The 25,674-nt window shown below is 35.1% G+C and overlaps 1 protein-coding gene across 1 annotated transcript in view; it reads right to left on the bottom strand.

The window, feature by feature from the left end:
* PDGFC (platelet derived growth factor C) overlaps positions 1 to 25,674 on the bottom strand; it is a 124,381-nt gene that overhangs the window by 12,623 nt on the left and 86,084 nt on the right. The window contains exon 3 of the mRNA XM_032686653.1: positions 21,767 to 21,947. Within this exon, the coding sequence (XP_032542544.1) occupies positions 21,767 to 21,947 (181 nt within the window). The remainder of the gene's footprint in view (positions 1 to 21,766; positions 21,948 to 25,674) is intronic.

Genomic DNA, 25,674 nt, shown 5'->3' with positions numbered 1-25,674 from the left:
ATGACTGTGTATGTGACTGCATCATAAACAAGAGATAATCTTTCTGAAAAAGGCCAGCAATATTATTCTCTGCATAGAGCTCCAACAGCTAAGCCATTACAACCAAAAGCACAACAGCTGCTAACACAAACATTTTTAGATTTACTCTGGCACCAGGCGTTTCACAGCATACAGGTTTGTGACACAGCCTTATCAAATCTGTAAAATGAGCATAAAGACAATTCCTTGTCTCACAAGTTCTGTAAGAGAAGAATACAACCAACTTTTATTAGATGCTCATTATTAGTTTACCTGAAGAATCCAGAATTATGTTAGACAGATATCAGGTATAAATTTGGATGTGGGACTGGATGTTATAACCTTTCCTGTGTACCACTATCTATTTGTTCTTTCCTTGAACTGAACCTGCTCCAAGGATAAACAATTCAGAACAAAACAGCACTCACCTACAATCTACTCAAGATCAGCTCTCAAGCACTATCATGACCTAAGAAAAGCCTTTATTTTGCTCCTATTCCTTAGCACAGGACTGTCAACATACTAACACTACCCTCTTCCGGTTAAAGGGGAGGCAAGAAATAATATTGTTAAGTTGCTGCTGCCAGGAGTAAGGAATGTCACGTTTAACAACGCTATAACTGAGTTAAGATTGGAAAAACAAAAACAAGTGAGTCAAATACTTGGCATGACAGGACATTTACAAGTAGTGAATAATATGTCTAAAATAATTACTTCCTCACAAAAGAAATCTCCACTTTTTTTTGCATTACTTGTCTTGAAGAAAACATTGTCAAGCAGTTTCTGAGTGACAACCCATTCATCAATTGGCACAGTTTAGAGAAACTATTAAAAATCAGTATGGTTTAACCAGACTAGAAAAGACTCTCCAACAAAGAAAACCTCAAAGGAAACTCCTCTCCTCTGAAAGCCAACTAGGATCAGTACTTTGAAAGAAATAACATACTTCTTCTAATGAAATGTCCTTGCACCTTTTTTTTTAATTATTATACAAGAATACTCCAAGTCCTGCTTAGATTTAAAGATACGCTCTTGAAACTTATAGTACATGCACATTCGTGTAACACTCACAATAAAGAAAGGCTGTTTTCTTCCTTTGTAATCACAGGTAGCCCTCCTACTGGCATCATTGAAGCTAAGAGAGAAAGCAAACTCTTTTGGAGTTTGCCCTGAGGACACACAAGTTTCTCTGCATAACAATAGCTCTTTCTTTTCTCCTGCAGCAGGTACATGCAGTAATAGGTGCGAAAAGCCTCTAGAAATCCTGGGCTACCTGAAAAAGCACAAACTTTCACTAGCTTGCATGTATGTAATACAAAAAAAGCATTTGCGAGTATCTCACTTCTAAAGACATCTCTCTGCAACATTAACCTGCACCACTGCTATGCAAAATGTTAGTCCTGTTCAAGTTGCAAGGTAGAAGGAAGAGGAGATGATCTGTAGTTGGGCCTGAGTGTAAACACCTAAGTAGAGAAATAAAGTTCCAGGATCCTCTTCTTGTGCCTTTAGCAAAGGAATGAAATAAAAAGAGAATATGCAGAGGCAGACAACCAATTTAGTCTGCCAAAACCAGGGAATAACCAAGGATGTTTAATTGCACATGGAAGAGATGGAAGCCAGGAAGGCCACCACAGTTCCCATCCACAGTAGCACTTTTTACTACTTTAGTTGAAGTTACTGTCACAGCAGCAAGGATGGTTGCATGAGAGACACAGCACTATGGGGCTGCTAAGTAGGTAGGTCTGGTAAAAGAAGTTCCAGTGGCACTGAATTAAACATACATGTCGTCCAACTATCCTCACTTCAGGGCTGTAACTTCTGTCAGTCAAATGACGCCTGGGTAGGGGCACCAACCCTCCTCAATTTAATCAGATACTGCAGACGAGAACCAGACTGCTGGATGATAGCCCCCCTCTTTCCTGAGCCTCCAGCTCTCTGCTTTTCACAGGCTCCCTAAATTTTCTGTTCCTATAGTATGCTACAACCTCTTATCAAAAGCTTGTCCAGTTTCTCTTCATATCCATGCAGGGTTTTCCTTTTATCTCACAGAGGACCTTGTTTGCTAAGTATCCATGCATGGGCTTGAACCAATTTACACCTTAAAGCCAGAAGTGGCTTTCTGAACTCTAGATGCATATTTTTGTTGCTGCTCTTGCTTTCCAAACCACGCATAATTTCTACTCTCAATAATCACCAACAGGAAAAAGATCACAAGGGAAAATGAACGCATTTTTGCCTTTCTATCTTTGCCTGTCACAGAGTTTCTGTGCAGTCCACAGAGAAGGCCTGGAATTCTATTTGTACTAGAAACAACTGGGAGATGTTCTCAAGGAAATTAGCAGGATGGAAACAGCACAGGATGTCATTAATCATCAGTATTTGTCTCACAAATTGCACCTTTTTGCCTGAAGCCTGCGCACACTGACACCTTTAGAAATACACACCATGCAAGTAAGAGACACTCTTGTGAAGACACAGATGACACATATATAGACCAAGTTCAGTAAGTCTTAGAGGATGCCATCAATAGCAATAATCTCTGGAAGCCATTTTCAAAAAACAATAGTGGTTAGTTAGTTCTCATCACAAATATAATTCTGTGTATGTACATATATAGTTGTGTTTACATATGTATAAAAATACATTTTGCTTTGTCCTGTGATCACATGTATCTCTTGGGAATGGTCCTGTGCAGGTCTAGGAGTTGGACTTGATGATCCTTGTGGGTCCCTTCCAACTCAGAATATTCCATGATCAGTAATAATACACACTAATTCATTTTAAAGGCAAAAAGAAGAAAACTAATGCACACAGTACTGTCTTATATGGGAGATTTTATTGCCAATACATTTCACCACAACAGTTGTACAGGTTTCTATTCCTAGGAAATATATACACACAGACAACTATTTGTCTTGCATGGAGTTGCATGAAGTTACTGATTTTTTCAGTGCATCTGGTCTCACCAAAGTAGCACATGCTACTTCATGAGTATTTCATAAGCACTACAAAATTACCAAATTTCTCTCTCCTGTCTCTCCTTTACTGGAAGTATTTGTTATTCTACAGAATGATCCAGTGATTCTTGTATTCTTTTAGGTAAGTACTTTCATTCACTGATTTATTCTTTCAGTTAATTAAGGACAGAAGCATTGTATAAACAATTCTGCTTGAAAGCTGTGTCATCAGCATCTCTGGTAACTGCAGAGGTCTCAAACCATGAAGTATAGAAATCCCTGCAATCTCTAGAATACAAAAAGCTTGCGGATTCAGGCAGCTAGTTGCAATGGAAGTCAAATCTTGATGCCTTTCTACCTTTGTCATGGGTTTTCAACTATACTTCCTTGCATTAGGAATTTTTGGACGTAGTAGTGAATGGTAAGATTCTAGACAGAAGACTCAAAGTAATGCAAGATCTCTCATGACTTGGACACATTTTGACTCAGTAGACAAAGGCTCAGCCTCATTATTATGGAATTATGGCCTTATAAAGTTGAACTTCGCTGAGTTGAACAGAGAGCATTTAAAAGCACACACTTAGCCTGTGACGAATCAGATCTAATAGTATAGAACAAGCTATGGCATAGACTGTCTTCAAGACAAGAAGTTTCAAAGTGGAATCAGTATGTCAGTTTTAATCTACAGTTCCTTCCTCAAATAATTTGTCTTTTTAATTGTTTTCAAATTACTGTAGATATACAAACTAATTTTAGGTTTATTATTCCTGAGTTTGGGTTCCTAGTAAGTATACTTGTGGCAGAGTAATATTTAAATCATAACTACTTTCAAAACCTTAATTTTTAGTGAGCACTCTCTCCTTGTTTATACATTTGTCTCTTCTAAATGAGACTTTAAACAAAATTTACAGTGAGTTCTCCCCACTCCATGTAACTATATATATATATATATAAATATTTCTATTAAGCATTCAAATTGTACAAGACATAACATGTTTAATAGAAATATTTAATAGAAATATTTAGTCCAATTCAGACCACGGGCAATACTAACCTCTATATACACATTTTAAAGAGTATGAACTGTATGTTTGTGTGTTTATACAGATAAAGTATCTGGTGAAAATGAGTTAAAATAGACTGTGTATAGGTAAAATGAAGTCCCAAAATAATTTACTGAAATACAATTTTTCTCACCACAATCGTATAAAATCTTTCTTCGGAGAAAGTGCTGAAATGTGTCTTGTGCTTGCAGTATGGTGCTAAAACAGGCAAAACCCTCAATGTCTAAGAAATAATAACCTCCATGTCTGACAGCATTTTGATTTTTGTATTCACAGAACTGTCCTAAAAAAATTAGCAGCTGCAATGAATCATTGCAACACATGGAACACATGAGGGAACGTGCATCTTCTGTAAGTGTTTGCTACAAGTTTGGTTGAATCATTTGTAGAGGATGTTGGCAGCACCTTCTGCCTTGAAGAACCTCTGTGCATGACAGGTGGTTAACTATTCACATCACATGGGATGGCTGCTGCTTCCTAAAGGTTAAGTTTTTAAAACACAAAGTATTTTCCTAAGTAGTAGCTCTGTCCTCCCTCTCTTAGTGCCTTCCTTCCAATTCTTTCTTACTAACTACTCACCATCATATTTAAGGACATTTTAAGTTTATTCTCTGCCTTATCCATCTCAATATTTAAAGTCAGTCTTGTACCATTTCCAGGGCAGAACTCTATATTGATTACTTGCTGTATTTTCTAATAAGTGTGATGTTTTCTCATCATACTGCTCTCACTGAGGAGTTCACTCTACAGAGACCCTTCTAAAACTACTTCAATATTTCATTGCTTTTTGGCTTTCTGAATATATCCTCAATTACCTCTTTATGTTTCAAACATAAGCTCTTATGGTAGCTTGTTTTTTGTTTTGTGCTTGAATTGTGTGTAGGATATTTCATGACAATGCATATATGGGTTAACAGCTGAGTAAGAAGTGCTTTTTCAAATGCTGGTATAAATAAACTCTTTACCTTCTTTTTGTGAATATAAACTTAAATGCAATTTTCTAGGTTTTCCTATTAAGAGAACAAATGAGTCAATGCAAAAAGAAATTCCAAGAATCAGATTGCAGTGGGCATGTAGACATAGTCCAATTTTTTTTCAGTTTGCTCAGATCTTATTGCAAATGGAGTTACAGTGATTATTAATCACTACAGTTATAGACACACCTAAAATTCAATCAGGAAACACTGTTACATTTATGATTTACAGAAGCCTTTTTTTTTTTTTTTCAATTTTCTGTACACAAAGCTCTAGTTCTTACTTGTCAGGCAGTAGTTGACAAGGAATAAACAGTCAACACAAGTGCAGCTGTTTTAAATAAAAAAAGTTTGTGTACATTATTCTACAACAGGAGATGTGGCCAGACCTAGCTGAAGGACATAATTTCTGAAGACATTTTTTTAAATTATTCATTTTACTCAAAATACCTATAAAAGCCCAATCAAATTAAGCAACAACAAGTTGCTTCTTTAAGTTCCCTCTAGGAACTTCCCCACTGGAAATGGGTAGCTGTTCTTAAGAAAATGTTTATGTACTCCAGTACATTCACAGGAAGTTCATCAAACATTAAACACTAGGAATGGCTGTTTATTACAATTGGAAAGTGTAGTTGTCAAGGACAATGAAAATTATTTCTACATTGCATGCAACTTTAATTTGATCTTTCAGTATACATGTTAAATTGCATTCCACAACAGCTTTCTGTTCATTCATATCACAATAAAAGGAACACACCCAACATTCTTGTACAGCAGACATTGCAAATCAGAGCTTGTCCTGCCTTGAAGGTAAAAAGTCCTTGAACAAAGCATTGCTTTACAGGGAAGGAACCCTGTCTCGATCCTCAGGTATCCATTCTTAGTGTGATAAAACACATAAGAAATGCATCATATTTTAAGATTTGTGAAGAAAAATATTTTGTATTATGTGCTTGTGATATGGAAATTTGTTCTATATGTAGCATACATACCAAAACCAAAAAAACATGGTTGGGACTATGACTACATTGCCCACATAAAGATTCTCACACTTTTTGAACATGCCAGATTTAAAATCTGTGAGCTAGCTTTTATAGCCCTATACTGCTAACCATAATGTTGTTCTGACATACACTCAGCTCTATCTCTTCTACTTATTTTCCACTATCTATAACTCTTAATTCTCATGTTACCTCATTATACTTTGATATACATTATGCACACAAGTATAGTATTTGTGATTACACAAAACTGAAAGGCAAAATTAACTGGTAAAGTATGCTTATTAAGAGAAAATTAAGAAAAAACATTTTAAAATCCCTTGCATTTAGGAATAAAATTTAGTCTATCTACTCCCTGCTTAGTGCAGGACAATGGTTCAGCAAAGATCCCACTGAGTTCCCTTCTAGCCTTGCATTTCTGTGATTGCATTACAAAGCATCTACCTGGTAACCCTGATGCTTTTGTAAATTAAGTTGAGGGAAATGCTGAATTTTAGAAACAAATTAATTCTAAATAATTTTAAAATCTGCGCTACGAAATAACTATGCCATAAGGTCTTCTGGATTCATAACCAAACACTTTTTTCTTCAGTGATTATTTGTCCATTTTAATCCTTTGGACTTATTATACTGATGGTGTAATAAAAATTAACAACTGCATGCCAGTATAACTAAATATAGAATATTTGGTATAAAAACATGTTTTGGTTTTTTTGCTGCATGTCAACCCACAAGTCCTTAACTCAAATAAGAATAGGAAAATGAATGAAACTACTCCAATTTTGGACTTTAATTTAGCTACTTTCTCTTAGGAAGTCATGGGTCTTTAATAAAAGTTGGGTCCTTGGGAGCAGCAGAAGTTCCTTTGACAGTATCATTTACAATTTCTTTGAAATCTCAAAATCGTATGTAATACAACGCATTTGAGAAGATGGTTTTAGTATCAGCTATAAAAGTAGATGCATTTCTGCCACGCTCAACTTTTCAAAGCCATTTAAAATTGATCTTTCAGAGATGTTTTGAAAGTGGAGTGTTTTGTTCTATTTCTAATAGTCTCCCATGAAATTTTGTGCTGCTTAGAGCATGAACAAATCTATTAAAATAGAATAGGTTGAATTTTAAGGCCACCAGAACTGCTAGCAGTCACATTGACTTGAAGGGATCTCCCTCACATGGCACAGACCTTCATCTCCTTTCACATTACTTCTCTGTTCTTGCACATTCAACATGCTGTAAAGGTAAAAAGTCAAAATACTCACCTCTACAAGAAAGGAAGTGCCACACAATAACCCTGCACTGATCTTAACCCTTTTACAAACTACTGCTATATCTTACTGTCACTTTTTTAATTTTTTTTTTTAATTGTGTTTTTCAAAAGCATGATTTTAAAAAGTTGTAAAGCCTTCTACAGAGGAACTCCTCATTCTATTCCCCACATGTACCCTTTTTCTATAAAAGGCTTTTTAGGACCCATTCGAAAAATTAATATTTACACTCTGAAAAATACTTTCCTGCTTGTATATGTATTTAAAATATCCCTCAGTCTCTTATTTTACCATTCTCTGATTCAGCAATACTGGGCGTTTCTGATGATTTAGTGTAGCATATATGGAACTAATTACAGAACACAAGACATGAAAAACTGTGGTTTTCGAAATTTTAATTAATTGTGGTTTCACAGGCTCCTATTCACTGCAATTCAGGAAGTGGTTAGATGTGGGGTTTATTATCAGTTTAAATAAAAAGTCAAGTGTAAGGTATTGGTTCTACCTGAATTCTCCAGCCCATAAGAAACATGATTTTCTGTGAACTGTAGACATTGTGTAACATGGGGTTCAACAGAATGAAAACAAAGCGATTTGCTGCCCTAGCCTGCTACACTGAAAGATAGTGGCTAACCACAACTTTATCCTTTGATCAAGACACAAAGTTTACTTCACAGCAATATGATTGAAGATGCTAATTTGAATGCCTGATAAAGAACTGCTTCTGAAATAAGCCAAATAAGAAGCTAAATTAGGATGATATTAAAAAGGCATTATTTACAAGCATTGCTCACTGACTATATATCTTGATATGTTTTTTCCTGGGCATGAGAGACTGACACTGCAAACTGCTACAGAAGAGGGCAAAAAAGAAGGGAGGTGGGAGGGTGGGTGGTGGGGAGGGAGGAATCAACCAACTTTGCAAGGCAACACTGGTCATGAACACTCTTTGCAGAGATCTGCGTGACTAATTCTGGTGGGATTTCTTCCACTTGCTGTACTCAGTGAAGTCCCATGAGATGATCTGCTCGTTTAAATGAGAATAGAAACCCACTCTGAGGGTTCTCAGTACCAAAAATGAAATGTAATTGAAATGTTCTGCATGAACTACATTTACAAAGCAATGTTAAGCAATTTGGGTAAAGTGACTGTGATGACTGCTGTGCTTTGCTGAAGGAAGATTCAGTCTAGTATTTGGAGAAAATATTTTTCAGTTTTGTAAACATTCATACATTTGAGATACCTAATTGCCATGAAGATAGTGTTATCATGTTCTTAGCCTTCTTCCATGATTTGCTATTTAATATGAAGCTGATTTGCAACTTTCAGTTTATCTGTGCAGTCCCGCTGTACAAACATGAGGATTTGAATGAACAAATTAGGATGTGTGAGCACTTACCATTTGAGGAATGGGAGGGAAGACAAATTGTCATTTCAAGTACATCACTATAAACTTAATGCAAACTGACTGAATTTAGATGAGTAAAAATTCCCTTTATAAGGTTATATTTCAGTTAAAAAGTCAGAAAAGGACATTTTGCTATTCAACAATTAAGGTTATATTCTCTCCTCAAACAGTATATTAGTACTAGATTTGGGTTACCTTAGCAACTATTATGTGTTGTAAAAGAGAATTCTGAGAAATGAAGATATTTTAATGAGTGACTAAATCACTGACACCTCTTTTTCTTCTCCCACTCTTCAATTTTTTTTTTCAGAAAATTAAACCAATTTTTTGAGATAAACACTGATTGTGATCTCAGAATGACAGCATCAATACTGTTTTTGACCTGATGAGCATGAAAGTTTAATTCTTCCAGGCAACATTCACTAAACTATTGAAAATGGTCCACGGTGTATAATTCACTCACTCAGGAGATTAGAAGAATAGGTAGATACCGGAAAATAAGATCTCACTAGTATCTCAGTAATCTCAGTATAATAAATACATATGGAGAAACAATTATTTGGCAATTAATTTATAAATATATTTAAAAAAACCCAAACCTATTTCAGTTTGAATAATATGACCACTATTTTGATGATGTGGTCACTGTTTTTCAGACTCCCAATACCTAATATTTCCTGTTAAAGGCAATGGGAACTGCTTGTTTAAAAAATCTGTCACCAGTCACGCTGTTTACATGACAAAAGAACTAGAATCAAAACATCCAAAGATTTCAGAGGCTATAAATTGGAAAGTATATCACTATTACTGAAATTTCAATAGTGTGGTTATCACTATATTAGTAGAAATAATGAACATTAAAATTACATGTGATAATAAATTCAAGTTGGTGTATTGTTAGAATAACTTTAAAATACAATTATCCACCTGACAAAGCCCAAAATAACAGCATTTATAAACAGAATGATGCAACCATGACAATTTGACATTATAGCAATTGCCAGTTACCACCCCTTAGGTAACTTGACTATTATTTTCTCTTTCTTCTCTGAACCTTAGTACTTGGCAGAAAACAGAAAAGAGCTTCCATCTCTTTTTCCTGCAGAAAAAAAAAACCAACAGTGGAAGCTAAGAGCGCCCTCACTGCAAGGAAGCCATGGCCTAGGGCAGACTGTTACTGGGGACAGAACACGGCAGAGTCAGAGCAGGGTATAAAAGATCTAAACTGAAAAGTTCACATTCTGTGCCCTGTGCAAGATGTGTTGCTTCCCGGTTCTCTTTGGGGATTCTCTAATTGCTTGATTAGGAGATTAACTTTTTTAAGTATTTAATTAATGAGAGGACAGTGGGAAGTCTCTCAAAAGTAATTGTACTCTCATAACTTAATAGGAAATTAGATTTAGGGAAAAATTAAGAAAGTAATGGTGTTTTTAAACTCACTTTTCTCTGGTTTCACATTTTTATGATGACAAAACCTTAATATGTTGCTACTTTTCCAAATATTAACCATAAAATTCAGGTCAGCTCCATCTATAAATTATCCACTGGCATTTTTGTATAGCACTAGCTTTGTAAGTTGTGGCTTTGTATGGCTTGTTTAATGACGTTTTTTAGGTGGGCAAAAGCTTCATAAAATTATTTTTTTCTTTTTTTTTTTTCTTTTTTTTTTTTTCTTTTTTTTTTTAACCAGCCTGCACAGAAAAGTTGTTCCTGTTCACACTTTGGTAGCTTTTAATATATTGATTTCCCACATTCCCCTATAATTTGTAAACAGTTTCAGGTAATGCAAGATCAAACTTTATAAAGGAAATTTTATGATTTTTTTCACTGTTTAACAGCATGACAAGTCTCCTTTCCAATTTAAAGAACGTAGTTCTTAAAATCAATATGGTTCTTAAATTATTAGTCACTAGTAAGAACCATAGTTCATAGAAAAGGAGGCAATAAATGACAAAATATAAAGAGTGCCTACTTTAAAAAATGGACAGAAATCAGAGTCTCAGAAAATAATCACAAAGGTCCCTGTAGTGTACCTATTATCTAAATGAAAATCTGTAAAACCCTCTCACTATTTACTATCGCTGTTACATATAACTATTAGGTGATAATTTCTCTTCTGTTTAGTCTCAATTCTGAGAAAATGTATAAATAAATCCTTAACTACCTAGAGATAAGTGCTAGTAGCTTGCAAAAATAACAGTGGATTTTACTTTGCTCTTCTTCTACCATGACATCACCTCAAAGGCATTCTTAGACATTAAGTAGGAATACAGCACTGCTCTGCTGTATGTAACCAGTACAGGTTGGCTTCCTATGGCAGAGCAGATAGTTGCCGTGGGGTTGACAGCTGCACAAAGACCTGCACTTGTGCTTCACCTTTGGGAAGTGGGGCTTTGCACGAGGTCAGGTTCACCTGTCTCTCACATTTGAAAAATATCGGGCATTCAATCTGATCACCTCTATCACATCAAAGATGTGCAGGTTTGTTGATTAAGTTCTAACATTTTTAGAAATATTTTGTTAGCAAAGTAGTAAATTGCTTCCAAAATTTATATTGTCTTTCATCCGTGTAAATACCTAGCTGTAAAATTAACTCATTTTTTTATTCTTAATGATGATTTGAAACACAATTGAAAAACCCTCTGACAATTTTTCACTTGCTGTTGTACTGTTGACTTGATCATCGATTTTTGGTGAAAAGCTGGGCTATACTCTAAAGTGTTTTATACCAGCAAACAGTTTCAAAACACTCTTATGAACCTTAATTCTACATTTACATTGCATCAAAAGATACACTGCTATTTTAGGCACCCAATCAGAAGGGGTTTTTTACTACATGAAAGGTGCCTATGATTTTCTTAAGTAGGAAGGAAATTAAATAAAGTAAATACAGTATTTAAAGTTATATATACTGACAGAGCGCAAACAAGAAGAGATCAATGACAGAATTTACTTTAACTAAAAGACAAGAATTCCAAACCAAAAAGGCATTACACAGATGACTTAAGAACAGGAAGTATTTTATTATTAACTTTTCATTACCCAGAACATCTCACATTGAAAAGCTCAAAGACAAATATGCCTACACAAATCAGAAGAGTTCAGCAGATTAGAATGATTTTCAGAAGATAAGCAAGGGCAACCCTATTAACACCTTACATATTAAAAGCCTAAATATATGTGGCTAACTGCCCTGCCAGTTAGAAAGTTAAATTATTTGGTATTTAATCCTTTTCCCTCAAGAAATACAGATGATGACTGAGTGGGTTTGATAATTTGGCTCAACTCAGTTATCTTACTCTCCTTGGCTATCTAGTCATTTTGGTTATGTCAGTCAGCAGGGAAGTTCAGGGTTGGTCGCACAGAGTTAGTAAAAATTTAAAAAAAAAAATAAAATTAAATTTTAAGGATTTTCAAGTTTCAAAAGTAGCGGCCTCTTTAACATTCACATGCAGTAGTAAGAAAAATAGAGAAAATAAAACATTTGAAAATTCAAATTCAGAAATTGCATTTGCTATGCCAACCATTCACAAAGCCACGAGGATACTGATTTCTAACAAAATTACCATAGCACATCACCTGTCTTCTTAAAGATGGTCATGCTAGTTAAAGGACATTTGTCACACTATTTAAAGGACATTTGTCACACTGTTAGAAAAACATTTAGAATAAGAGATATCTACTGAAAAACTCTAAAGGTAACTAAGTGCTACCAAAAGACACCAAAGTTACATACTGAACAATAAATCACCAGATTGGTTTCATTATCTACACCACTACACTGAAAATCCCCTAGCCTCCTAACCAACTCCTTCAGATGAGAGCCAAGAGCTGCTGTAAGTGATGCCAGGGTAGAGTTATTAGAGCTCCCCCAAGGAACCCTTTGGCAGCTGAAAGGGAAGTGCTATTAGGATCCTCCAACTTCAAAATGCCTGTAGGATTATACGCAAAATTTTTTGGAAAGGCTGTGCCATCTGGTTTCACACCTCCACCTCTCAAGTGCCTTTGAACCTGGTCTTTCATGCACTAAATCACTCCTTTCAATATGAAGTCCAGCATTTTATTTCTCCTCAAAAATGATCCTTACAATTCTTCTTCCTGTGATTTATTGCTTAGCTCAAAAACAGAGTGAAATGAACAGTCAAGTAGCCTGAGCATTCCGCCTCTGGAAATGTCTTTTGCCAAACAAACTGTCCTCCATTTTCACATGCAAGGTTTGTTTTTAATTTCATTTTGGTTTTTTTATACAACTACAGTTCTTCAACAACATTAGCCAGCTATCAGGAGCAAACATGGAAGCAGCCTTCCTGAATTCCTTCTCTACTACCCTAGCCTAAGAGCAGATGTGACAGCTTTGTGATTATTTAGACTTTCCCATTAAAACAAAACCAAAAGCTTTTCAACAACAATCCTGGCTTATTCAGTCAAACCTTTCATCCTCATCATTAAAAAAGTTTTGAGTACTTATGAGAAGCTAACAAATGACAGCTCATAATCCCCATCTGTAACACCAGACGCCAGGTAGTGCAAAGACAAGACAGGTGCAAATTTTGGTATTCCCATAGTGCTTATTATCTATCCCTTTTTAGAAACAAAAGGATTTCTCTTAACACCACTACCAATATCCCACATTAATCTTCCCACAAGCAAACTCTTACCCTGAAGCTACTATACAGTGTTATTACTCTGTCAAGAATTTTTTTCCTGAATTTAAAGAGTTGCTTCTACCAACCGGTAGAGTCAGATTGTGCAATAAGTCATCTACAGAAGCTGCTCCACAGCTGATTTGATCTCAAATATCGGAGCTGCCCTCATCAGAGCTCTACCATATGTAAAATAACTAAAAAATACTTAAGAAATTGCACTCTTCTGTTCCAACTTTTCAATTCATTCCTGTTTTTCCCTTTTCCTACCAAAATTATAATAAGAAAAATTAGCACAGTACATGCCAGACTTACTGCCAGTTTTGCTGGGGGGAGGCAATGGATAGGATTGTGGCATGACCAAGATACTTATAATGAATAGGGACACAGCATAAATGCACCTAAACAACATAACTGAAAACTATGGTGCTACCTGAAACCTAGTATTAAATGTACATTTGCTTACCTTTTTTTCCACTAGCAAGCATGTCAGACACAACGTCTCAGTATTTGAAAGCACAAAAAAATCTAGAGCTGTGCCAGTACACAGGGGATTACTTTGAGAATGGGACAGAATCACTTTGCTTTGGAATTTGCAGAGAAGCCATCAGCCTGCTTTCTCAAAAATGTTGATCCTGAAAATCGGAAAAGGGATAGTCAACTAGACGATTCTGTAATACTTAACACATAAAAGATAAAGGTTGCTAAAAAAACTTGGGAGAAGAGGAAGATGGTGTTGAGTGTTCTTTGGGGTTTTTGTTTGTTTGTGGGATTTTTGGGGGGGGGGCTTTTTGCTACTTCTTTTGTTTGGATGTTTCGGTGGGCTTTTTGATTGGAGGAGGTGGTTTGGGTTTTTTTACCAAACATATTAAGTGAAAAGTAGTTTATAAAATATTTAGTAAAGGATTGAATAAAAAATTACACATAAATAATTGAGATATTGCATTCTTTAGAACATATATGATCAACAAGTTTGAACAAATAAATTTGAACCATGACTACAGAATAATCTTGAAAGACTAAAGGAACATTTGGACATCACTGTGGAATATTTCTGTTGAAGTACATCCAACAGCTCCAATTACACGGTATCAGTGAATTTACAGTCAAAGAGTGACATGTTTTTATGTACATACAGATCCCTCTCAAGTCATAGACTTGTTTGAAGCTTTTTTTTTGAGGTGCCTCACAGCAAACAAGGTAGCCTGACATATGGGAAACTGGGGAGACAACTGGAAAGGCTTAGAAACTTGCCATTACTGCTAACTTTATTGAATAATATACTTTCAAATTCACATGCCAGCATACATAACACATATTAAATGCTTTAATGCAGTACTACTGACTGATAAAGACTAATCAGCTTGATCTGATTCTTATTCATTTGTCCAGAACCATTTTAGAGGTAAGAAGGAAGAGAGAATCTCTTTGAATATCAGTTAAAGGAAAGTTGGTACAAGTAGAGAATAACATATTTTAGGCTAATATTTATTGTTGTTAGAGAGTGAAAGTAGAATTCTGCCATTAGTTCTTCTGTGTAGTTGCTCTGATTAGATCCACTCCTTCTTGAGTGAAATTAATGAAAAAAATACTACTTGAAAAAAGTTTTTGAGTTAGCATGCTTGCCATTTCATCAAGTAAAAAACTTACAATCTGAAATGTACTTCAAACTCTTAAGTCAAAATGCAATAAAACACATACTCATTTTTTAATCTTGAGTTTTGACATTTAACTGTGATTTACTGTAAGGATACACTCTCATAACGAGGACTCCCAGAATATACTCATGACTACAATATTACAATGTAATGGTTTAAAGTTCTTTTCATTAGTGATGTACTCCCTGCTTATTAGAAGGTGTGAACTTCAATATCTATTAAGTCAAGTTGACTGACAAAAGTACCATTGTGGTAACCCACAGGGCTGGTAATTCACCCCAGTCCACCTTCATCATGTATTCTCTTCCTTGCATCATTAATGCAGATTGGATTTCCCACATTACTATCTCTCCTGGATTTGTACACAATTTTGTTTCTGTTTTTTCAACAATCGGCAAAATATAGTTCTTTCAGATTGTTCCGAAACAGAAAAAATGTTAAGAGCCCCCACACACCAGCCAGATCACTCCCAGTGTCATGACATTGAGAGATTTATGAAATTGTTCAAGACAAAACAAAAATCACTCTTCCATCGTAACTTCTCTTGAAGACTTTTTGAAAACAGCAGGGCACACTACATTAAAATTTACACTAAAACAGTACTATAAAGTAAATTATAGACCATGTAAAAGTAATACTCATCTTCTAGTTAAATATGTATACCTAAACTTCTATGCTAAGATGCTATAAGACACACTAATAAAGTTTCCAAATACTAAAAAAAGAGTCCCTGACAACATAAACATTTATTACTAAATGGAAGTCTAACGAAAGCCTTTAGGTAACTTAGAGAAACTGAAGGAAAGAAACTGTCTCATTTATTTAAAATACATTTCCAATATGTTTTCTAACCTTTTCAATTTTTAGGGCATTTAAAGTGGTTCGACATTGTTTGCACTGAATCATCCTACTGTCTGGTTTCATGTGGGAGGAAAGGGTTAACATGCATTCAAAGACATAACTTGGGACAAGACGCAATAAAGGTTGCCTGCTTTTTCTTGACAGTTGCAGTACCCCATCCCTTGTTTATGGCAATAACTTCTGCTTGAAACAAGTTGCCAGAGTGATCTAGCTGTAAATAATGATATTGACAACTAAAAGGAGATCAATTTTCACAAGCTCTTGTCCACATAATTTGTTTTGATTGCCTCTCAATACTTTCTTAAAAAAAACCCCACAAAAACCCAAAAAACAAACAAAACCCCCCCCAACAAACCAAAAAAAACCCCAGTTTTAAGACTCATATGAATGTTCCATAAACAGAATCAGTTTGTCATTTACTGAACATTCCTGAATTTTTTCAGGAAGAAAAGCTGTACTGAAGTTGTTGAACAGAAAAAAAAACCCTCTGAAGTATGACATTTGAGCTAACATAATTGGATTTAATTTTGAAATTAATGTTACTTATTCAGGAATAAGAAAATCAGCTGGGTTTTTTTATATCTCTTGCCACAGTGATAGTAGGTGGGATATACAATAAACTTCCAAAATCATAGAATTCAAATCTTAGTGAAATATATAATAAATTTGTAAAAAAAATTGTCATCCAAGGAAACAAAATTACTTTGTGCCACAAACCGTCAATGAAACAATTTCTGACTGTTTTCATCCTGAGCCACTGTAAGACTAATATCACAGAAAAATACAAAAGAAATTGCACATACTACATATACTTCATGAGAAACTGTATTTCTATTTTGGCCAAAGGGAAAGGAACCACGCCCTTCAGAGTACAAAACTTGCTATCAGATAAATATATTCATTCCTTTTAAGAACTAAATGACAACCAATATGATTCAAAATGTCTCTCTTCCTTTCAGAATCTCAGAAAATTCACACTGACATCTCAGGTTGTGGAGGTTAAGGACACACTTCCATAGACTTTTGTGCAGGTTCACAATTTTGCTAGATTCATGTCTAACCCTGCCTTTCTGCAACTCTGCTTCACACATGCAGATCTTTAAACTTTTTATGATATCCATGTGACAGAATGAGACATGGTCACAGGAAAACAAGATGTTATGATTTGATTAGGAAGTCTACTTCAGAGGCTTCTCTCCTCCCCTCCACTGCCCCCACTCATTTTAGTCTCACAGATAATAGCCATCCTCGGGGTTGTACTTTTTGTAATTTTTTTTAATGAATTTTGGGGTAATATTTGATGTCTCATCTAAGAAATTACCTCATCCAATACCTTAAGCACAACTTTAAAGCAAAATGAAATCTCCAAGGTAAAAATTAGTTCAAAAACATCTTTGATTTAAAATGAATTTTTGCCACACAGAAGAAAATGAATGATTGAATTTGCATGCTGGAGCATCTTTAGTAGCCTGTTCCATTATCTTTGCTTAGGTTTCACTGCACCTAATCAGCGGAAACTCTGAATACAAAGGTTTTGTTTTAGAGTCCTTCCCATCATATGAAGAGTTTTCACTTCATGTAGCATTGCAAAGCTCTACATAACACTCATACACCCTCCTGATTCTTCATACCACCTTGGCTTAAACAACTCTCAAATCCTTTTATTTCCAAAACCTCTTGATTACTTCTTAAGAGAGTGTAGAAAAAACTTTGGTTAGGAGATAATAATGTCGTTTCAGGATGGATTTTCAGTTATTGCAGACAAAGTTAACCATCTCTTGGGCTTTGGCACCTACATGCGAGAAACACACTTGATAGCTGTGAAATCTGTGGACTTGTGAAAGGAAAGGAAGGCAATGTATTAGCTTTCCTCTCCCTGTTCTATTAGTGTCACTGTTTCTATTAGTATTTAAATTTATTTGCCTGTTTCAATCAACCAGCTCAATTAAAAAGGTTCCACAAACAACATTAACCTGCTAAATTCTAAAAGAGCAAAGCTTAGCCAATTTGGATGAAATAAACAACAAATATTATATAGCCCTAGACAGACTATCTATTTAATCTTCATTACTGTTAAAAGCGAGCAGTACTAACAACATCTCTGCATCAAAAGGAAAAAACTCAAACCAAACCAAAACACTCTCTTGGACTGACCCCCAGGTCGCCATTCAGGTACTGCAACAAAATCCCAAACCACCTGCTCAGTCGCTTTTAAACCAGGTCAGTCTTTAAGCAGCTTCTTGGATTTTCATCTTTGCTTGCATAGAAGAGGGTTAAGTCTGTTCCTTGCAAAGATCTTTGGCATGATCTTTGATGACAAATGACATGCTACCATATGCCAAAAAAGAAGGGGAATACAGTCACCCCCAGCTTCAGCTTTAACTGGAGCTGCTTTGTTCTGAGTGCCCTGAATAATTAATAACTACTTTGGCAATCAGTCATGCATTCCTTAATGGCACCTCAGGCATCAAGTATCCCATTCACCCGCTCCCCAACTAACAATGGACTTTATTACATCAAGTTTTCTCTGCCAAACTCGTAACTGACATAGTTTAAACAAGTCACTAGGAAGACTGAAGCCCAAATATATGTTATAAGAGTTTATAAGATTTCCCTCAATTGCATGTGGCTACTATATGGATTAGAGCTATAACTGTGGCAAGTGAGAAGAAGGGGAGAAGAAATAAAATATGGATTGTTTTTGCAATAAAGTTCTAGGAAGCTTTAGGTGGCAGAGTGCTGCCAAAATCATGACTTTTAATAAATGCATAGCTGGTCAAAATTGAGAACCATTGCTAGGCAGCCCTGCCAGAATAAAGCAGCTCACCAGTAAGTGCAGACTAAGTGACAGGCCAGAGCATGAAAAGAGTGACTGAGAATAACAGCTGTGCTGAAAGAAACATAATAATTTTGAAATAACACAAACTACATTTTCTTAATAGGAATAAGATTTTCCAACACTTGCTTCCACTTCATGGTATTGCAGACAAAATTAACTTGCAGCTATAGAACAGGAGAAAAAAAGTGGACTTAGACCAGAATTATAGAAAGTTCTAGATGTAGCCAGGGTACAAAACTTAAAATGGAAGAAATTCAAATTATTAGTTTAATTAGTTAGAATCTAAAAAAAAGCTTAATGTTTTTCTCAGGGAATATTCTGTTTGTATACAGTATGTGCATTGCTTTTATGCAGTGCCTTATAATCCCACAGTAAGCCTTTCTAGACAATGATGTTGCATCTAGTGGCATCGGAACGGCAGTGAGTCCCTTAGAGTGACTAACTCTTAGAAGTATAGTAATCAGATCAGTAGCCATTCTCCTCCTACTTATGTGAAAAGTTGGTTTGAAATATAATATACAAAGTAAAAAAAGAAAAAATGTATACGATAAATTGCAGCAGATTTAAACAAAGCCATTTCTCTTGCTCTTTAAAAGACCTGAAAATGTGTCCTGTGCCCCTCTCTGTGGGTGGCCTCCAAATACAGAAACAAGCTTGCACTGTTTTATTTCAGTTTTGCTTCATTTCTCCCCAAACAATCTCTCATTGCTAGTCTTCCAGTCATCTCCCCCTCCCCAACACTTGTCAAAAAAAAAGAGGAAAAAAAATTAACTGTTTAGAACCAATTCATTGAAGTGAATCTCCAAGTGAATCAGTTATGATATTGCAAAAATTATTTAAAATTTACACTCATTCTTATAGCTGACATCTTTTTTGTGGGCATGTGGGAGTGGGGCTGTAAATCTTATTTTCTTCTGAAAAGCTGGATAAGATAGCATTACAGTTATTAAAAAAAAAAAACACCACCACTTTTTTTTTTTTGCATCACTTTTCAATTGCTTTAGGTACAAAAAGCAGGTTTAATTCTGGAACTCAACTGTATAGACTAAATTTACAATCTGCTGTCTGAAATGTATAATTGCATTCTGCTTGACTTATTAAGGCATACTTTTTTGTTGAAAAAAATCACAGCCCTTTTAGAGAGAGATTTAGAAATTAACCCATAAGCAGTTGCTACACTGCACATTTTGGGGCTCATTCTGAATTTTTATGACAGGAAGCGGGCTGCTCTGGCCTGTTCTGTATGTTAGAGAGAGCATGGTTGGTTGCTAAAACAGTTTGCATGTATTCTTCTTATGCTATATGTGCTTTCTTAGTGGAATGAAACAAGGAACAAAAAATGCATCCTATGATGTCAGCTCTGTTTTTGTCTGTTGAATAAGTGATTTAAATATTTCAAACATTAAACCATCGTTGTGCCAGTGATAATTTAAACTTTATAACCAGTTTTCCCCATCAAATATTAAGGAATAAACTCAGTCCATTTGTACATCACGGCATAAAAATAATACATATACTCTGGTATTTTCAGGTGCCTTCATTTAATCAATTCCACAGAAATTGAATCATATGTAAGTGAGATAGGTATGTAGCAGGTAGGATGTAATACTAGAGCTGTGACAATGAAATTTGGCACCAGTCCCACAAACACATGTATTTGGTGATTTTCTTCTACTATTTTCTAAAAGTAAACATACTTATTTCATTCTGCCCTCAGGTGTATGAAAGTTTAAACCTGGCCTTATTTCAAGTTAGTTTGGAGACTGACATTTTATTTAATTTTAAAATTCACCCATTATCAGGTCATAATATTCTACTAACAAAAGGGTCTAACTCACAAAAGACGCAAATATGCTTATCAAACCTTTGATCACTTTAGGAGAGTTCTTAGTTAGGCAAAAATATTTAAAAATATTTATAGGAAAACAATAGAAAACAACATAAATAAATATATACATATATATTTATACAAACACCCAACTACACTACACTGACATCATCATAAGTATGTTAAATATATTAAGTAGAAGATTATGTACTGTTGAGAAGATTCATGGGATTCATGGTATTGGTTCTTTGCTTCTTCACAGTAACTGAAATTTTGCAAATAGGGAGAAGAAGCAAAAATGGTAAAAAATAAAGCAAGCAAAATTCATACTGAGTGAAGCACATGTCAGTGGGGTTACAACATGAATTCTCTTGATCAATTTTTTATTGAGCTTGCAGATATTTTCCACCAACCAAATACCACAGACCACAAAACTACTTAGGAGATTCAAAGTGAATTACGAGGAATTTAACAATAAGTACTCCTTATTGCCTTTAAATATGGAATACCTACTCTAAAACAAGTCAACCCCTGTTTTTCTCCATTCTAATGTTTCAAAAAATTATCTCATCCTTAAAAATCTATAATCTTTTTTTTTTACTAACACAGATCTTTCATTTGGTGAAAAACGTAACAGAAATCTGTTGACAGTGAAATTAGCCGCATTTTAGACAATGAATAGTGTTTACTACCTGTTGCTTTAAGCAACTTTCAAGAGAAGTCTAGAGTACAGTTTCCATGGAAAACACAATGAAAAATGAGTATTATGCATTGTCTGCTTTGTCACTATAATGAAACTACCCAGAGGCGTAAGAACCGTTCTGTTTTGGAACTAAGTGTAATCATTTGGCTGCGTATGTCTAATAGCAGCTGACTAATAAAAACATTAATTCCTTCAGTCTTTTTTTGTAACTTCCCAATGCTCTTTCAACATCACAGTGCTGATTTGTATTCTGATTTTTCTTTTTCTCAAAGCTAGAATTATTTTTTTCCACAGTACAGTATTAGGAATGCAAACATTTTATTGAAGTTTCCAGACAAACAACTGAGCCCACAACTTCCAAGTCCAAAGCCATCCAAGAAGAACCATAAGAACACTCAGTTAAAAAACAAAAATAAAATGTACAATTCAGGAAGACAGATTGCACATTATTGTTATTATTATTATTGTTAAATAAACAGTAATTAATCTTAACCACTTCAAAGATTTTTTTTTCCTGAAATGATCCAATCTGAAACATGTTACTTACTGGCATAAGAAGTGTATAATGGATGCAGAATCCAGGTTCAGAAGGAAAGTATTCATCAGACACAAATCTTATTCTGATCTGGTTTCCTTTGGAGATTTGTCTGCTTGGCACAGTACTGGAACCACACCAGCGCCCTAAAACAGTGCCATCACTAGGCTCTTCAACTTCTACAAAGTCATACCTGAACAGAAAAGAAAATAGAATGTTTATTTACTGACAAATATTCTATAAGCTTCATGTTTTCACAATAAACTGACTTAGCAGTTTGCAAATCTTTTTTTAAATGCTAAAAGTATGCTGCCAAAGCTGGATATTTTAAACTTAGCTCCAAAGTTGCTACTGACTTACATACACATAATAAAATCATGCAGTGAGGTTAAAAAAATAAAAGCAGAGTTAGCATTTTGAAGAGACCCCTGTGTATGGTTTTGTTTGTTCCTTTTACAGAAAGGAACAATTACCACATGTGGGATAGAGCAGAATAAAGTCAGAGAAAAAAAAAAAAGACCAAAATCGCCTAAGTGTGGCACAGTAATTCATACTGCAATATCACTAGCAGCATACTGCTGTCATCAGTGACAGTTCAGGGGATTTTTGGTACAGAAAACTTGCTCTTCTATAATACCAATGGTGAATAAGTTCCTAAAGGGTAAGGTGGCTTAGGGAAACTTGGAAGAAGTTTATGCATAACCCAAAGAGACATTTGTTGAGCAAAGACCTACACATAACTGTGTGTCAGAAGGAACTTGGTATTTTGGTAATATTGACAAGACAGATATGGATTGGGAACTCTGAGAGAATGAAACAGTAAGTTTGATTTAGTTTCATGTGGTCTGGGTATCCCTGGAGATCTGTGAACAACTTCAACTAGATCCATGAAAGGTAACTAAGAAAAGCCAGTCAATCATCAGTAACCTTCAGTATGGTATAGAGAGGTCCTCATTTTCATTGGAAATTTTTAGGGGATTCCCAAGTCATAAAAGCAATGAAAGCCACTGCTCTAGAAGGTTCGTCTGGTTTCCGTGTTTTAACCTGTTTCATGTCAGTTCCTCAGCTGTCTACTGACAGAATAAACACTAAGTAATTCAGCTGGATTTTCCCTACTTCAGCTTGAAACCCCCAGAGCCCCAGTGGCAGCACAGCCCAGTGGTTTGGGAAGGTGTGAGTGTGCTGGTTAAAGCAGGGCAAACACTTGGATGTTCACAGCTACAGCTTCTTGAGCCAAACTGTTACTTTTAAACCACAATTTGTATCCTAAGTACAAGCATGACACACCTTTGAGTGTGTGTTTGTTTCAAGGTTTCTGGTATTTTTATGTTCTGTTACATGTGCAGTCATATACTAAATACATCCACATAAATCTAAATTCATAAATACCAGAGTCCTTTTCAAGGGTACAAACAGTCCTACCTCTGATGATGACAAATGATCACATTTTAAAAAACACGCACACATGCACTCTACCAAATATGCCAAACAATATTTAATGTGAAAATTATTACCTCATAAACATTTTCTACTAAAGTTTTTTCTGTATTTTTTTTCAGTAAATCTAATCTTTATAATGATTCCCAGTTCCCTAGTTAGACAGCAAGCAATAAATTCTTGTGTTGCATGTTTGTGCAAGACTGACTTGCACATTTATTATCTCAATTTAAAGGACCAATATTTTTTCCACTTAATTAAAAATGAATGCAATGAATATGCTCATTAACTGTGTTCAAAATCCATTATTGCCATGTACCACAGTTTTAAATCTTTGTTGAACTCATGATACTAATTACTTTATCATTATCTTCTTTCCCCCCAAACAGGCACTAATTCCTTTAACAGATCCACCAGTGTTTTTACTTTATGATCAAGTATACAACTTATTACAAAAGGCAATGTGTACAATAATTGTACTAAGACCTCAGGGCTCAACACATTTATCAAATTGATTTTGAGCACTGAGCTTGTTTTCTTTTTAAGATCAGCTTATGAAGCTGATAACCTTTTTAAATTTTTTTAGTTAAGAATAAGAAATAATTATCTACTTTTCTGCTTTTTAAAGAGTGAATTAACCTAATATTTATTGACTGAGCTTTAAGATGTCAAGGGGTTCAGGCATAGTTCTTCTACCTAACTTGTAGTACTTGCAGTCTTTTGTCTCCTGGTACACCTGAAGTAAAAGAGAAACTCAAATTCCACAGTTTAAATCCTAGACCCTTTAGTCAAGTGGTGAAATAGAGAGAAATAAGTATTCTGAAAGACCAAACTAAATTCAGCTTAAAATTCAGTTTGGATAATGACATTTTTAGCCAGTAACTCTATTCCTGTCAGTTACCTGTACTGTTACCTGAATGTACTACAGGAGCCTACCAAAAGAATCTTCTGTGCAACTAAAGTTCCTCACATTGCACATGGACTGAAGTCTGAACTTGCTGTAAAAGTAACAAAACAAACTGGTTCAGATGCTTTAGCATTTACCTCATTGTGCTACATAATTTTGCAGTTTTGTGTCACAGGGCTAAGGAGCAGTGGGGACAATAGCATAGCTATGGAAAATTATTTCCCCATCAGAAGAAGCCTGTGCTCGAATTGCAAGAAAACTAGGATAAATAACCAAGAACTGAGAAACTATTTTCCAACTGCAATGGAGTAAAAAATGTTACAATGCATGATGAACTAAACACAGAGGCTTTCTTTTCTATGCAGTATGCAAAGGAGAAAACACAACTCTCTTTGACAATAAGAAATGAACTGGTACTGTATCTGTGATATTTTTCCAATATTACTAAGTAAAATTTATGCCAACAAGGGAGTCCAGTCTCCTCTCCTGAGGTGAAAGATGCTTTTGCCTTGATGGTATGATGTCCACAATGCCTTCCATTACACCTGGAGCAGAACATGTATTCCCCTCCTCTAAGGCCCAGGGTGTCTGGGAACATGGATTGAATTAATAATCTGAACAAAGATAATTTACTGGAAAGAAGCAAGGAAGCAACATACACAACTCAAAGCTTCAATGCCTTTCCAACCAGGAAATGTACTTTCCAAGGGTGTATGTTTTCCTCTCCTTTCTATATATTTTTTCTGTAGTTTGCACTGTCATTTGCTAAGCAGCTCCTGACAGGCTGCTTACCTTGGCTTGCAGTTTTCTGACCTTTTTGTGGCTTTCCTCTGCCTCTAGAATTCCACAAATATATTAATAAATGTAAGAAGCAAAAATCCAGGGGATCAAATACTTTGTCATCTCAGTGACATTGGACCTTTCTATCTGTATATAGATATGTGCTAGACAAAAATCTAGGAAATCCATTAAAGCAGCTTAAGAAAGGTGAAATTTATTTTTCCTTCTCCTTTTGATATAAACTTGTGTCTTTTTTTTTTAAATTAAGAAATAAGAAGTTTGTAACAATCCCTATCAAAAATTTTTACAGTTTTCTATGGTATGAGGTAATATTTCTGTTCCAACTTCTTTTAAAGCACATACAATTCCACAGTTTTCCTGGTGTTGGCATAACACACCACACTGCAGACTAAAACATTCAAGGTTCCCTGGCAGTTCAACAGAAAAACTGTTGTTAAATAGCACTGAGATGGTTTATGTTTGGACAGCTTCAATTTTGAAAACTAAAAACTGTCATCATGAAAATATAATTTTAATATTTTTCTAATCAGAATTTTAACACCATCATTCTAAAGGAAAATTTACTCTCCCTCTTCCACCTCTATTTGAAATAATTTCTGCTACTGAAATATTTATATTTTCTATGGACCAAAATTTTTGGTTTCCATCATTTCACTTAACTGTGTGTTTATATAGACAAAACTGTAAGGGCACTGGCAACACCTTACATAGTCTTCACCTTAAGAGAAGAGAATGGTCCTTCACATTAATATTTTCACCAGGTCAGGCAGTATAG

Source organism: Chiroxiphia lanceolata, chromosome 4 (genome assembly GCF_009829145.1).
Source record: "Chiroxiphia lanceolata isolate bChiLan1 chromosome 4, bChiLan1.pri, whole genome shotgun sequence".
Classification (NCBI taxonomy): domain Eukaryota; kingdom Metazoa; phylum Chordata; class Aves; order Passeriformes; family Pipridae; genus Chiroxiphia; species Chiroxiphia lanceolata.
This window is presented reverse-complemented; position numbering and strand designations above follow the sequence as displayed.